Source organism: Cariama cristata, unplaced genomic scaffold, assembly GCF_000690535.1.
Source record: "Cariama cristata isolate BGI_N322 unplaced genomic scaffold, ASM69053v1 scaffold1745, whole genome shotgun sequence".
NCBI classification, from domain to species: Eukaryota; Metazoa; Chordata; class Aves; order Cariamiformes; family Cariamidae; genus Cariama; species Cariama cristata.
This window is the reverse complement of record NW_009617883.1, coordinates 1-15,870: the sequence shown is the minus strand read 5'-3', so window position 1 is coordinate 15,870 and position 15,870 is coordinate 1. Positions and strand designations below refer to the sequence as shown.

Sequence of the window (15,870 nt, the reverse complement as noted above, 5' to 3'; positions counted from 1 at the left end):
GTGTATACTGTAACATCGTCTAAGAATTTGCATTTAAGAAGATTCATCTAAGGATCTTAACTCTCCTTTAACAATTAGGTCTCATTTACCTTTACACGGAAGCACTGTTCGTTCGATTGAGGAAAAAAATCACATCACAGGAATAAAAAAGATTAACTTAACTCCCCACAGTAAGTCTACAGCAGAGGCAAAAAATTAAACCAATTACATGAGCTAGGAATCAAGAAATCCGTTCAAGTCCTGCCTTTGCTCTGTGACAAGGAAATTCGCTTCCTTATTCTGTGTCTTTGTTGACATCTGTGGAATGAGGATATTTCTTCTCTCTCAACCTTTGGCTGTCTTATCTATTTAGGGAACAAATTCTCAAGGCAGAATCATTTCTTACAATGCATCTGTGCAGCACTGAGAATAAGGCAATTGTTGTCTTTGTTGCATTGTTGTCGCTGCAGAACAGTGGGTTGGTTCGCAGAAAACACATGCAGGGAAAAGTAACCCTTACTTAGGTTAATTGAATTATTAGGAACTCTTTGGCATAAGTGAATAAATTATTGCTTTCTTTTTTACTTGATGCTACCTTGCTCTGTTTTTACCGAAAGAGAATATAGTGGGTTTCTGTAAGTGGGGAATTGATTAAAATACATGACTACATGCTACACTGGTACAAGAGTTGTTTAGTGCCAGCTGATGGTGAAGCTAGCTGCAAGCTTAAACTACAATTATTGTAACACTGATATAAACAAAACATTTATGCAGCTAATAAGAATCAGGTGCTCTGCTTTATTAACCTTATACAAATTCAGAAATGATGACAAAATGAATACATACATTGAATTTAAGAAGTATGACGGTCTTGTTTAACAGGACAGTTCTGCAGAGCTTTCTCCCAGGTGGAGCTCCCCAGCGCCCGTCGGTATGCCAGGTCAAGCTGACTGGCTACTGGTAAGCACAGGGAGAGTCAAAGCTGAAACGAGTTTGTCTGTTAATAGTGATGTGGGACACGGAGGAAAACAAAAGCCTGACTAAGAATTGAAAAGTTTTAAATAAATAGGAATCTCTGCCTCTGTTACAAAGAACACTAGTTTGCTGTAACAGGAGCAATGCCAGATGAATGAATAATTAGAGAAAAATTCAGCAGTGTAACAACCGCGAGTACGATCAGTACTAGCTTATCTTTCCTGCGCAAAGATGGAACCGGTTAAAACCACACCATCCCTGCCAGGAATGCTTGCCTAACCTGTGCTTGAGAAATTCCACAGATGGAGATGCTGCAGCTTCCCCAGGCAATTTATTCCTGGCCTTAACCATCCTTACACTTAGAAAGTTTCTTCCTAATGTCTACACTAATCTCTGCTGCAATTTAAGCTCATTATGCCTTGTCCCAGTGGACATGGAGAACAGTTTATTCCCTTCCACTTTGCAGGTAATCACAGGAGACTCTGAAGACTTATTACATCCTCTGTGTTGCTATCATGCATTAGCACATTCGTATCTTTTCATGCTATAGGAAAATGTATGATATAGCCAAAAACTGCAGCACATATAGCCTTATGAAATAAGACATATTTCACAGAAAGTGCCTTTAGCATATTAGTTATAAGAATATCTAGGCGAGTCCTGTATTTGACTTTTCATTTCTAAATTCTACATATCTAAATGTATTACAAAGTATCACTTAAATACTATTTTGAACAAAGAAGCCTGACACATTTCAGAGCAAATGTCACATTGCTGGAGGACTAGAAGTTATATCAGTTGCATATTGACTAAAAAAAATTACTAGCGTTGTGGTTATGATTATACTAAACAACATAAAAGCAGCTAATGGTGTAATCACCAGAGCAGATGTCTGCTAGTCAAAAGAAATAGGTTCTGCTCCAGACCACTAATACCAATCACTGATGGTGGACGTGTCATTTAGGCCAACATTTGCAAGAGTATCCAATAGTAGAAACACCCAGCTTTTGGGCATGTATCTTAACAGGTGCACCAGCTGAATTGCTGCTGAATTTAGTGACTATGTGACTCCAACTACAGAAAATCCTTAATTTTCGAGGCAGTCAGAACTACTGGACATTTACAAAAGTGTGAGTCAGTTAAGGAAGATGGAGCTAGCAACACCTACGCAGCTTTGCAAAGGTCGGCTTCACTTATGTCTTTGTGTTCAGGGCTCAGAGTTCAGCTTTCAGCACAGAGCACGGACTGGTTTTGTTTGGGAGAACGTCCACCTAAAGGACACATTTTTTTAATATGTATTTATTATAATCACAGCAGCACTGCAAAACATCACGCCTGAGATGCAGCAGAGCTCCAGATCTGTATGTAGTAAACATACACTGATTATTTTGAAGTACTGGCCGACAGAAAAAAAAAGTACACTTACCAGCATGCTTTTGTAACACTCGGGGCACAGATGCCACTTGGCTTCTAATACCACAGTGTTATGAGGCTCTTGTGAGAGACAACCCATGATATTTTTTCCTGCAAGCAGTCAACAGTGATTGATGACTCTATTAGAATGACAGCTATAACTCCATGTTTTCTGTATGGCCCTCAACACTGTCCAAAAAGCAATGACTTAAGGAGCTTTTTTAGATCTCAGTTCCTCTGATCAAGAGTCAGTATATCCTCTTTGTTCAGCTGCTTGTTACATAGGTCAGAAAAGGCTTGTTTCATGATTTCTCCAGCTTATGAACCTCTGCCTTGACCTGCATTCTAGAAGAGAGCTAATAAAAGGAAGATTAATCTTGTAAAAGAAATACCCGTATTTCAACCGCACGTACTTGTACCTAACATACAGACGCAGCTGTAGCCCTGACCAACTAACATTTCTCTTCTCCTCCAGTTGTCTCGCTATTTTCTACAGACTCTTGTTTGTTTCAAGCATTTACATAAAACACCAACACACCACAAGGAATTCTCCTATCATTTTTAAGCCAAAATAGAAATAGTAAGTCCAATCTGTTTCCTCCTACATATCTTGGGCTGCCTTCGTCCACTGAAGCATGCAGATCTCAGTACATCAAGCATTAACAGGTTTTTTTTTCCCCCAATGCTTCCCAATGAAAAGCTGCACAGGTGGCATCATATACAGGTTACATTACATGTCTACTTTGTTAACCAAACCATTCTGAATTCGCCTAATTCTTTTGTTTTCCCCTATGTTCTCTAGCTCTTATTTCACTTTGTTCCCCAGTTCTACCCCTGTAACGCCTCACTCTATCCTCCCTCCATTTCACATGTCCCTTTCTCCATATCATCACTAAGCCACCTTTTCATTAGTCCCAGCCTATTTCTGCCTTCACACGTTCATTTGGACCCAGCCTCACTTCAGGTCTCTTCTCCACAAGCAGGGTCAACGTTGTGCTTTCAGGTAACAACAATTTCTTTGTGGGCTTGATCCTGTATTTTGTAATGGTATATGCTCTCAGCTGAGAAGAATAACAGTTATTATTTGCAGAGCAAACATATACATGTATTTATACCTGCACACACACATTGTGGTATGGGATCCTAGAACACTTGACAGTGTTCTTAACACAAAGTCTGCTGTTTCAGCCTACAGTTATCCCCCAAACTACGGATTTAGCTTACTATTTCTTTGCTAGTCATTCTTGCAGGAACCTTTGGTTCCCATGCTCAGTCCCCAGACCATATGTATCAATGCATTCCTCCAACAAAGATAACAAAATACCCAAACACTTAGGTGTCATCATTTGCTAAACTGACATAAAAAATTCAGCCTTTGCCCAACATCACACAGTCATGTATCCTCAATGCAAAAAAGACAATTAAAATTGGAATAGGGATTGTGCATGTGTATCAGAACAGAGGCTGGATGCTACTGTAGTGAGGGCATTATTCATATTTAAATCAGGAAGATTTTTTTTTCCAGCTTATCAAACTTTTATATTATCAAAGAATCCATATCTAGCTCATGACAAACTATAAAATATTCCAAATATAATTCATTTACTATGCCTACCTGGTAACAGCTCAAGTTTGTTAGCTTTCTGTTAAGAGAAGAGCCCAGCTTCCTCTCCATCACCACCACCTTTGGAATGATCGGTTACTACTGCTGCTGTCAGCAAGTTTGTTTTCTTAAAGGTAATAAAGTACTCCCACTGGCTACACAGGCATTGATAACTCAGAAGAGGAAAAGCTGGAAGTAAAGTATGAATCCAAACACCACTCCAAAATACCCACAGCTTAATAATTTCTGAGAAGCCTCACAGGAGTTTTGTTCTGGCGCTCCTTACTATTCACTACAAAGTGAATACTTAACATTAAGTACTTCCCAAACACCTGATACAAGCTACTATTAAGAGAACAATCTGACAGTCTGCTCTGCAAACAGAGGTGGATGAGATAGTTTTTACTGGTGGTACTAAATCAGAAAGCATTTATCCTTATTTCCACAAACCAGTCAGGAATGTGCAACAGTAAATAATACCCTTTTTAGCAGAAGATGGATTTGTAGGTTTAGCCTCATCAGACCTACATTCCTGTTTAGAAAAAAAACACACAGTGTTTAAGTTGTTTTTCTAATACTACTTTCCCAATAAATTTTTAATTTGTCTAAGTCCAAGCATCTTCTCACCCCAACCCCCCCACTCCAAAATCCTCAAGAGGCTGATACAAAATTTGATTACAGATTAGACTTCTTACTGACCGGCAATAAGGTCAATAAGACACGCAGAGAAATAGCATATTTTCATGGGGTTTTGTGGCCAGAATGACATTTCCACTCTGCGAAAACTCTTTTCTACTTGTGTTACTCCATAAATGCTGGGCTACCATGTCAGATCTGCAGATCTGGAACAGATCACTCAGCTGTAGGCTGAAACTCTTCATTTGCTCCCCTCAATTCTTCCCAAGCATCATTAATTTTAGGCTTTTATGCAATATGTGGAAAAAAACAAAGTACCATGTGTTCAAGTTCTTTCCTCCAGAAAGAGTTAATGATTTTTCAGTAATGATCAAGTCATTGAGATAAACAAGCCCACCTAATACAACTTTAGGCTTTCACAGCCCTGTGAAAACATGGCCTGGAGAGCTAACATCCCCAGGTAATGAAGAAATTCCCAGTTCATCTCATTGGAAAAAGACAAAACGTTCAGAAATTTTCCACCAGAAAGACCTAGAACTCAAGAACTCTTGCAACTTCAAGGTTTGGTCTTAACATTTGTTTCACAAACAGTAAAGGTTGTTACACAAGTATTTGTTTTCAAAAAAACTACGGATATTTATTGAACAATTATGAGATCACTGGAAGTTTTCATATTTAGATACTACAAAATATGGTAAGTTTTTATAAAGGTATAAGCAAAGTTGCCTACAGGACGGTGAACTAATTTAGCTACAAACAGCAGATAAAGAAAACATTTTCACTAACTTTATAAGCAGGAAAGTAATGACAGATTAAGACATACTACAATACACAAACAAATATTTCTTAGCTAAAAACAACATCAGTACAAAGATTATTCTTCTCACTTCCATTGTTTTAGTTTAGTCTTGTTAGGAGCAAGCGGGCACCTCTTGTAGAGAAGAAGTATCACCAGAAGTCTAAGTAGACCTGAAATAAACAAACTGTATTTCAGCAAGCAGTATTTAATTATAAGCAGGGAAAACATTCAACATTCTATAAAAGCAGAAATGTGTAGAAATACCACTTTCACTTGTATCAACATACAATACATAACAATTTAGGGATCAAAAATCTGATCTTGCCAAGTTTTCTTTATACAATATGGCACCATCCTGATGCATTTAAGAAGGCATTGTGCAGAAATGCTAAGTGATTCAAATTAATATGCAAAAAGATCACTATGAAACTATTAGTCTTCTGTCCTAAGTAACTTATTTTTAGAATAAACCAGAGATGACTCACACTACTGTAACACTAAAATACACACATCATTCTTAGTGCCCTAAGGTTGGCACAAGCAACTTGTAAATGTCAGAAAAGCATATAAACCTTGTTAATGTTTTCAGAAATTCATTTAAAGATAGAAACAGGTCCAAAAAGATGCCTGTCTAAATGCATTGCAATTACGTTACAATTATTTTCCAAATACACAGATATGCTCTGTCTTTCCTCAGCTCACTACTGACTCAAACAATTTGCCCTTCTGGGATCAATTGTTTGCTAATAAATAATTGTTTACAGTCACAAAATGATATTAAGGAGTATTCTTATTAGTTTTCCTTGTACAGCCTAATAAGATTCAAAACTAGCTGATTCCCAAGAGTCTAACCTTAACCTTGCTGTGTTTAACAGCCCAGGAAATGATGAACCATCTGTTTCAGAAAATAATGGAGGGCCAAGAGGAAATATTGTTTAATTGTAGATTAACCTCCTCATACGGCAGAATGAGGCATCTACAGAATTAGCAACCATAACTAGCAATGAACAAAAATAACTGAAAAAGCTCTTACTATCGCAAGACCAAAAGTAGCAAGTATTCTTTTATCACCTTTTCTTTTTTTTTTTAAACCCTCCCACCAAATGTATGTAACAAGTACAACCTGATTTTAAAAATAAATTTGATTTATCATCTTCGGATTATTTTTTTTTTTCCACTTGAAGCCCCAGAAATAAATACTGAAATAGTTCTGGTTTTATTTTTCCATGAGTATCAAAGTTATTTTAAAACAAACATCTCCAAGTGAGAGATGGTGTATTTACTCTTCTGTAACTTCCACCTCGCATCTCCACAGCAATAAAATGGCTGCTCCGAAGCAATATACAAATCACCTGGGGAGGAGGGGGTTGTGTCTTGAGGTTTTAAACTCAAGAACTTTGATCACTTATGTGTGTCTATTTACATAGTCACTTAGATACACTTTATTTGGTTGTCTCCATTATTTAGTAAGACAGTTTCAGTACCGGAAGAAAAATAAAATAGCAATGACAAACCACAGGACTTTTATTTTCAAAGTAACTGCTCCTGTACTAGCATAATTCAGAGTAGTGCAATTCTGCACTGTGACGGCAATTTTTCTATGTAACATTCATGCCAAAGCAAGCTTAACAGAAATCTTTTACCTCCATCAATCAGTTTGCCCCGTTTTGACAGCAACAATGATAGCAAAGTGTGTTATCAGAGGGCTGCAAACTCCAATACACAGGAACTGAGAAAGCTTTTCCTTGATTTTTACACAACCTTCCTAAAACAGTATCTAGATTCACTTCTGACTATGACAGTTGGGTGCATACTCGGTGTGTAAAGATTTCATTAATTCTAAATTTTAAATATCTGAACACAGTAACATTTACTCAAATAAATTATTCTTGAATTCTTCACTTAATTCTTGAAGCAATGAGCTAGCAATAACTCCACAGCTTCATATAATAGCACCTATTCAAAAAGGATAAGAGTTTGACATTCTTCTCCTGCTAAACAACTAGGCACAATTTTATCCATCAGACGTCTATCAACTGACGGATATTGAAAGCTTGGGCAAACAAGATAAAATCAAAACCAACCCTACTGTCAAGCTGCACTATCTACTGGCATCAATAATGCTATTCATGAATTTAGGAAAATTAATAAATCTTGGGATGAATGCTCAGAAAGTCTCAAATACAGGTGAAGCATACTCACTTAGGTTTTGTTTCTGCATCTGTCACTTGGCGAATATAGATACCATCTTCAGGATGTTCAATGTCATCCATTTCATACATATATGAAGAAGCTATTGCAAGGGTAGTTCCATCATTGCTGAAGGCAAGTGATGCTATGCTTGTGGGATACCGATGGAACTGACACAGTCGCTTTTTATTAAATGGATCCCAAATATTTACAAATCCATCGGAACCTCCTGAAAATTAATTTTTAAAAGCTGTTTGTAAATTATAATTGGGAGAATGGTAAGACTGAAAAGACAGCAAAGGGGGGGGGGGCAGGGGCGGAAACAAAAGGAGAAGAGAAAAGAGAAAACTACCTGGAATTACTTTGTCAGTAAAAACACAGGGTTATAAAGAGTTGCATAATTCAGTAAATAGCACAATGAGTATTTCCCAAATCCCTATTAAAGCAATTAACTCTCAGTGCATCACATAATTTAAAAACCTTGCTCATTGCAAGAAATACTATTTAAATGCTTAGAAAGTAAGGGCATATGAAATAAAGGCTGACCTGTTTAAATCAAAATTAAAGGAATTGATACAAGCTTTACAAAAAAGGTATCTTTACAAAAAAAAAGTATCCATGTTACCTGTAGCAAACGTGTTGTGGACATTATGGAAAGAAATAGCATTAACTGGATAAATCTGCTCAATGTTATTTTCCTTCAAACGGTGACATTTGAATGCGTATTTCTTCTTTTGGATTTCTGGACTTGGATCCAAGTATTCCACCGCAACACGACCTTCAATAGAGCTTAAAACATAACCCTACCAAAAAAAATTTGGAGATACGCATTTTAGAAGTTTACAAATGGAAAAGAGATTGCAATATAATTTATCTTATACCCCTCTAAATTCAAATAAACGAAATGTAACCAGTCTTAAAATGTGTACGATCAGAAATTGTTTGTTACCACAGATCCACGGCATCATCAATAAAATCTGCTTCCAAGAAAGAAGTAATGTAGAAAAAAAGCTTTCTGAGAGAGATTCTCATTGCACCATAGTTTTAAACTGACAGTGAGACTTCTAATTACCCCCGAAGGCCCAAACACAAGCTGATTTGGGGGGAAAAAAAAACAAAAAATGTTAAGAGTTAAGAACACCTTTTATTTGCCTACCTATCCCCTGAGGCCTAAATATCTGAAATATTAGAGATACTCATGGGACTATTTAGTTTCAGAATTACATTACATTAAAATTAGTTCAGAGCTTTACACTAGCAACTAAACACTCAAGTTGAAAGAGTATTTCCAGTGAAACTTGATTATAAGTGGTGTTCACTTATCCAGTTAATTATAGTCCTGACTTAGAGCAACCTGAGATGCTTTTATTATAACTTCTGAGTTAAGCTCATAATAGATCTTTTCAGAAATAGGATTGTAATGATACCTAGCTATAGCAAGGTTCTTTAAAATCCATAATACAATACAATCTGGAAGATCAGATTGGTTTACTATAACTAGAACTGAAAACGGACAAAGCGTTCGTGCCAGTTCAAGAACAAGTAACCAGGTCTCACAATTCCTGTACTATCACTATGTACACGGGAAAATTCCCTTCCAAATTAGTTTGTCAGAAAAAGTTAATCTTCCTGCTTTACTTCAGAAAGAGAAAAAATTGTACAATTGCCGCTAGATAATGGATCATGGGTTCCTGAGTGCATGACACAGACTCAGAGTTAAAAAAAAAAGAAAGAAAAATATATAAAAGACATTAACATAGTTTTAATCCTGTCCCTGTTCACAGCCTATTGAAGAACCTAGGGCTACAATGCATAAAGGCTGCTGAGTAACCGTCAACTCTGTCTTCTCTTCTACTGCAACTTTGTGGGTGTTCATTTGTTCGTTTTTTAATTACATGTCAGCACTGTGATGCATTAAATAGATGATTTTTTAAAAAGGAGACAAAACTGAGAAAAAAATGAAAACATTATATGCTGGTAAGTCAGTGGCAAACATTCCTAAGCTGCACTATTAAAAAGAGTTAACCTGGAACAAGAAGCCTCAATACCATTTTTTTTCCCTCCTCCCAGAGTTTGATTACAAAACTTTGAAGACCAGAAATTTTTTAAAATGAGAGAAAGATGCAGAAAACTTGAAAAATAAACCACTGTTTTTCCTAAAGAATATTCATCAGAAATAGAATTACTGACTTGGTTCCCATACCTGTTTATTCGGAAACGCTCTGATACAGCGCGTCTGGTATTTCAGACTTGATTCTCTTCGCTGCTGAACATAGCCCATGTTCCGCAAATCCCACACCAGCACTCTCCGACCTGCCGTCCCCACGATTAGTCTATCTCCAGACACGGAAAGTGTGTAGACCTTTAAAAGAAAGAAAAGTTACAATATTTAACACTTATTAGCCTGGATATCCACTGTTCTTTGTACCAAAGAAAACGTCAGCAATATGCAATAACAAAACAGGTGGCATCTACAATAAAGTCTATAGCTATAGAACTCTCTTTAGCTTTAATTTATAACTCAAATTTAGGATAAACAGTGTGCAGCTGGTTAGTGATAAGACACCCATGTGGCATTTCAAAAGCTCACCCTTAATTTTGCACCCTAGCACATGGCTGAAAAATCAAGCCTAATGCAGTCCTATACTACATATAACTAAATTTAGTAAAAAAAACCACTTTAATATGCATACGCACTTGCGCAATTCTAAGTTCCAAGCACATTTGTTCAGTTACCAGTCTCCAGATCTTCCACACATGAAATTTCTTCCTTGTGGTGGTATTACCCATGCTTTAAATGCTACATAGGTACAGTATTTAGGTACAATTCAAAACAGAAATCAGCATTATTCAAGTTTTCCTCAAAAAATATTTCAAGCATTAAATTTATTGGATATTTCAAGGCAAGAGGAAAACAAAGTAACAGCAGAGGGGGAAAAGGCATGGATATTGGAATTCATCTTTGCTTAGTATGCACAGCTTGCATTCCCCACTAGCCATTCATGATTCTGCAGTTTAGTCCTACAATACCACATCACACATTTTCTTCTCAGTTTTCCTCCATCCGGTAATCATGTGTTTTTCTTTTTAAATAGAATACTCCAAGTTGAGTTTCACGTTAATAAAGGGAAATAAATTGCCAATAAATCATTAAAAAAACAGTATTTTGTATACTTTAGTAGAACTAAGTGCAACTGAAGGAAGCAATATGCTCGACATCATTAAAAAAGACTACGGCTTGGAATTTTGACTCCACAAATTGGCTCAGAAGTTCTAATTTTTGCTCATCAAATTTCTCATGAAAATATTCAGCATATAAATCATTCTGTTTCCAACTACTGCTTGGGATACAGTTAGTCTGGAAACATGTTAAAGAAAAACAAAAAAGGTTCAGTCCAAAGCTCAGTGCTATCAAATGAATTACAAGTTGTTGATACACAAGCAAGGTGGAATCCAGCTAGCTATAGCTGTCCTGTCATTGAGCTGCTAGCAGGGGCAAACTACAAATGAGCTTTTTCAAAAGCCATCTAATGCAGCTAAATGCATAGGAAACAGATATTGTATATACCTCAGATCAGGAATCAAAAGTGTAAGAGATCTGATATCCTGTCAGAAAGATTCAATTTACATTTGGCATGTGCTTGTACAATTTCACTCCAGCATCTAGTTTCACTTTCTGGTTGAAGACTGAGGTCTTAAGATCGGAAATGTCTTAAATGTTCACATAGGAGTTGCCTAAAATTTCTGATGATCCTAGTTGCCAAATCCCACTTACGTATAAAAAGGGAAAGAAAACTTGGAGCCAACAGCAGTTACACACTTTAACAAGACAGTTTTTCAAATCTCCCTTCATTATTGATGTAAAAATTGATCCAAAAATATTAATAAATATTATATAAAATGTGTTTGTATACATGTATGGAAACAAAGGCATAAAGAACATTAAATGTCTTAAATCTTCTTTACAAACTGATGTCACACCTGTATAGTAAGTATTCTTTCTACACCACACAATCATAAATCAAATGAAACCATTGTCATGCAGTTGAGTAGGTGTACACATTTATCAAAGGCAGTATTAAAAAAATGACATAATGAACCTTGCTGAACCAATAAGCAGCTTGATTCACTGTGGCTGTCCATTATATGACATTCTGTCAGCAATTTATCACAGTTCTTCACATGCTACATATAACTATAAATCAAAACTAGAAATAATGCAATTACTTTATTCTGAACAAGGGTCTTGCCAGAAGTAGATTCAGCTATGTTGTAACAAAAGTAATAGCTACTTAGATGCAATAGGGAACATAATGATGGCTCATAATTATGACCTGACAATACAATGCAAAAGAGCTAAATGAAATTTTAAAAAGGTATAGGCAAAAAAAAAATATTCATATGTTAAATTATCCAGCAACCCAGCCTGTGTTTAGGGGTCTATGAAAAAAAAGAAATTATTGTTCTATACTTCTTTCAATGACACCACTGTAAGCAGTATAAAGATTAACACAGCGTATAACCACTACAAAAAGCTTAAGACATTACATTTTACCTTATTTCTCTTGGTTTCTCATTAGCACAGAGGATTTTAGTATTCAGAGAATGTCTGAATTTACTAGGCATTAGTACAAGGACAGGTAAATTACAATACAAGCAATCCTGTTCAATCTTTTGATATAAGTGAAAAAAACCAAAATACTACTTCAGGCAACATAAATGGTCTCCTACTATACCTCTATGCACATTTCAAAACAATCAGATCTTATGACTGCCAGGATCTGATACATCTAAAAGTCCTAACATTTAAGGAAATCGATAGTGCATATTACGATTAAGCCAAAGATTATTAACGACTGTTAATTTCACATGCTGTTTTTGTTAGGTTCTCCTTCCTCAAGTTTGTTTCAAATTATAAGAATTTGGTCCACCACAAGTGCTAAGAATTAAGTTATGCTCTCCTACTGATGAAAGCTCAAAGCTTTAACCTAAAATGGCAATATATTCTGAATATCAGTATCTTAAAATGCAACATTTTCACAGCTTAAAAATCATTAAACATAACTTTTCAAATTCAATTCAGTTTAAGACAGTGTCCTGTACGGGGATGTTTAACCAGTCACTGGATATATTATTTAACGTATCACCTGGAACACAGCACCCGGTACATACCTTTTCAGGTTGAGAGAATGTTCCTGCATTACAAGGAGTTCTGGGATCCCACAGTTTAACTGTTTGATCCCAGCTTCCAGTCACCATGACATTCACTTCTGGGCAGTACTCAACACACCTGATAGGAGCATCATGGGCACCAACAAGGTTTTCTGTACGAAAATACAATTTTTTGTAGAGCCAGTAGAGTCACAATCAGTCAGAATGTGTTGAATAAAGAATTAAAAAAAGGACACGTTACTGCGATACGAACTCACTAGTTTCTGACATTCCCATGAGTGTATTGATATGCGAGGAGTCCCTTTAAGGATAGCTCAGTCTTCAGAAGCATAACTTTTGTAACCATCGGGATTGTTAAATTTAAATTTATGTCTCCTGAGATTATGAAAGGAAGTTAAGAATTTTAGCCAGCCACAGAGAGATCTTCAGAGATACAAAGAAGTGTTCAGTATCAAATGGTATCACCACCTCCGACAGACACTGATACAGAAAGTGACTTAAGCTTGTATATATTGACATTATGACTAAATAAAGGAATTAATATTACATATTAATAAAAATATTAATATCAACACTTCTAGAAAGTAATCTATAACAATTATTTGACCTTTTTCGTAACGTTACCGCGCACACAAGTTTGTCAAGCCCTGGCTGTTGCCTGGTTCTGGTGATCACATTTCTCTCAGGCTGAAATTCGCTTTAGTCAAACACACAAAAAAGTCAGACAAACTCACTCCATATTTTGCACCAATGAGGCACTGGAACTGTTACTTTCAAGTAATGTTTTCTTAGGAAAAAAAACACGTAGTATAAGGCCATGATGTTTGACAAAGCAAAAGCTTTATATACCTTCTGCCATACATGTGAAAGATCATTCTAAATACGTCTAAACCACAAGCCTTTGAAAGATAACATGCTCGGTTTTAGTTCAGCTTAGCTAATTCCCCCGAATTGAGCCACAGTAGCCTACGGCAGAGCAGAATTATCATCAGAAACCCAATCCAAAGCATCCTACAACAAGCATTCACCAAACTTTCTGGCAAACTGCCAAACACTTGCATGCTTTTAGGTGGTACTTATTAGGGCCACTAGTTGTTCTGCTAGATAAAGGCACATACGATGTGAATCTCAAACAATCAGTGTGACAAGTATCTAGCTATTTCCTTCCATTTTCACCTTAAAATAGGTAAATAAAAAAGAAATGCATATGGAAAATACATCAATGAATATTCATCACAGGAAAAGTTTAAACCCTCATTTTGGCAGCAATGGATTCGGCCCTTCTGTTAAAGGTGTTCAAGCACAATCGTCAATTACAGTAAGGAATACTGCCTTGTTCTGCACCTCGGTGACCAGAAAAGTCTGCATAGCAAAGGAGGCTGCTGAACATGAACACTGACAACTTAAATCAACAGAGGTTTATATCAACATCTAAACAGCTACTACTTCAAGTAAATATCCCCCATCTAAAAAACTTTAAACATATTCTATTTATCTAAGTATATAAACCTGAAGCTTAGGCCAGTTGAGACCACTTACAGAATTCAATCTGCTTACCTTGGTCCGTGTTTAAATCGTGCATTTTCAATTGCTGATCTAATCCTCCACTCCAGGCATGGGTAGGATCCTATAAAACAAAAAATTTCACCTTATGATATGCATTAAGTTTCCCTGACTACTGTGCATTTAATTTCCTAGGTTCATAACAAAGGATTTGCTTTCAACAGTTTTGGGAAGGTGGGAATTCAGACACAAGGGTTAAGATCTGGCCCAGATCTAAACAGGCAGTTGATAGAAGCTTTGCAAAATGTTCAAGAAAAGTATTTTGAGCTATATGAATTTTTTTTAAATTTAAAAAGTAAAAAAAAAGGCAGTTAGAGCCTATACCAAATCATTTCCATTTCTATGACAGCAAAGCACATAATACTTATTTTTAAACGACAACCAACCTAAGCCAGTTCCACCTAACGGAAGTGTAATCCTTCTAAAACTAATTTAGAAGCTAGATACCATTTGAGAACCTGTGTGTTGATCCACAGTACAGTATTAGCTACGTGACAAAATGTTCAGTGAAAAAAAGCACAAGCAGACCTGAAAATCTAAATTGATCCTTAAAACACTGAGTAACACATCAAGATCAAGTCACTGGAGAACATATCAGAATACAATGCAAAAAAAAAAAAATGCTAATTGAAACCTTCTACTTCATATCTTATATCAAAAAAGGCAAAACAAAAAAGTGGCACCAATAAACTTAAACCATTCCAAAGCATATTTCAAATCCAGTGCATCAAAAATACACAAATCGTGTATCTGGTAAATGGCTCACTTGGAACAATGCCGTGTTTCCAAAACAACCCAGTATGAGAAGGTTAAAAAGAAAAGACTAATTGGCTATGGGCATTTATTGTGAATAATGATTTCTGGCTATATACTACCAGCACAACTCTTTGTAAGAAACACGCACACAATTTAGCATGCCATTGCAGCAACAGCACAAATCAGCTCAAATTACTTTTGCCTACTACTTCTACCAGAAGTAAATTACTTGTGTGCCTACACCCTTTGCAGGAAATACCTGTATTCAGGACTAGAATGACCTTCATTAAAAGAAGAATAATTGGTAGAAGTAAGCTATTTTTTTAAACCTAGATTTCAGGTAGTATTTCACTATCCCTTTAATTTCAGGGACTGACAATTTCTCATGTACCTTGGGCATTCTATGTCTATAAAGTAATAAAAAACAAACCAAAAAACACCTTACACACTTACATAAAAAGCACAGTCAAGGACAGCTCCTGAATGTTGATATTTGAGTCTCATGGTGTTGGCAGGAACATCATAGAGCCGGACAGTTGTGTCCCAGGATGAAACAAGCAGAAACTGAGATGTATTCGGACTAAATTTTACTGATGAAATACCATCATCTGGAGTTTGATTTAGTTTGAATTCATTTGATCCTGTCATCTAAAGAAAAGACAATAACACACCGATACAATTTTAGTAATAACAAGAACATAAGCCTTGCAAGTTAGCTAACTGATCCATCTTAAAGGTAACTTCAAGTAGACCTGAAAAGTTTACTAGCTTTTACACAAAAAAA

The 15,870-nt window shown here is 36.2% G+C and overlaps 1 protein-coding gene across 1 annotated transcript; it reads right to left on the bottom strand.

Annotated features, from left to right (window-relative positions):
* Positions 1-7,603: 7,603 nt before the first annotated feature.
* Positions 7,604-15,734, bottom strand: BUB3 (BUB3 mitotic checkpoint protein). The gene is made up of 6 exons (XM_009700647.1): positions 15,540-15,734; positions 14,325-14,394; positions 12,768-12,919; positions 9,799-9,957; positions 8,221-8,398; positions 7,604-7,824 (listed from the first exon to the last, which is right to left on the bottom strand). Exons 1-6 carry the CDS (start codon positions 15,732-15,734, stop codon positions 7,604-7,606), a joined length of 975 nt encoding a protein of 324 aa, XP_009698949.1.
* Between the last annotated feature and the right edge of the window lie 136 nt (positions 15,735-15,870).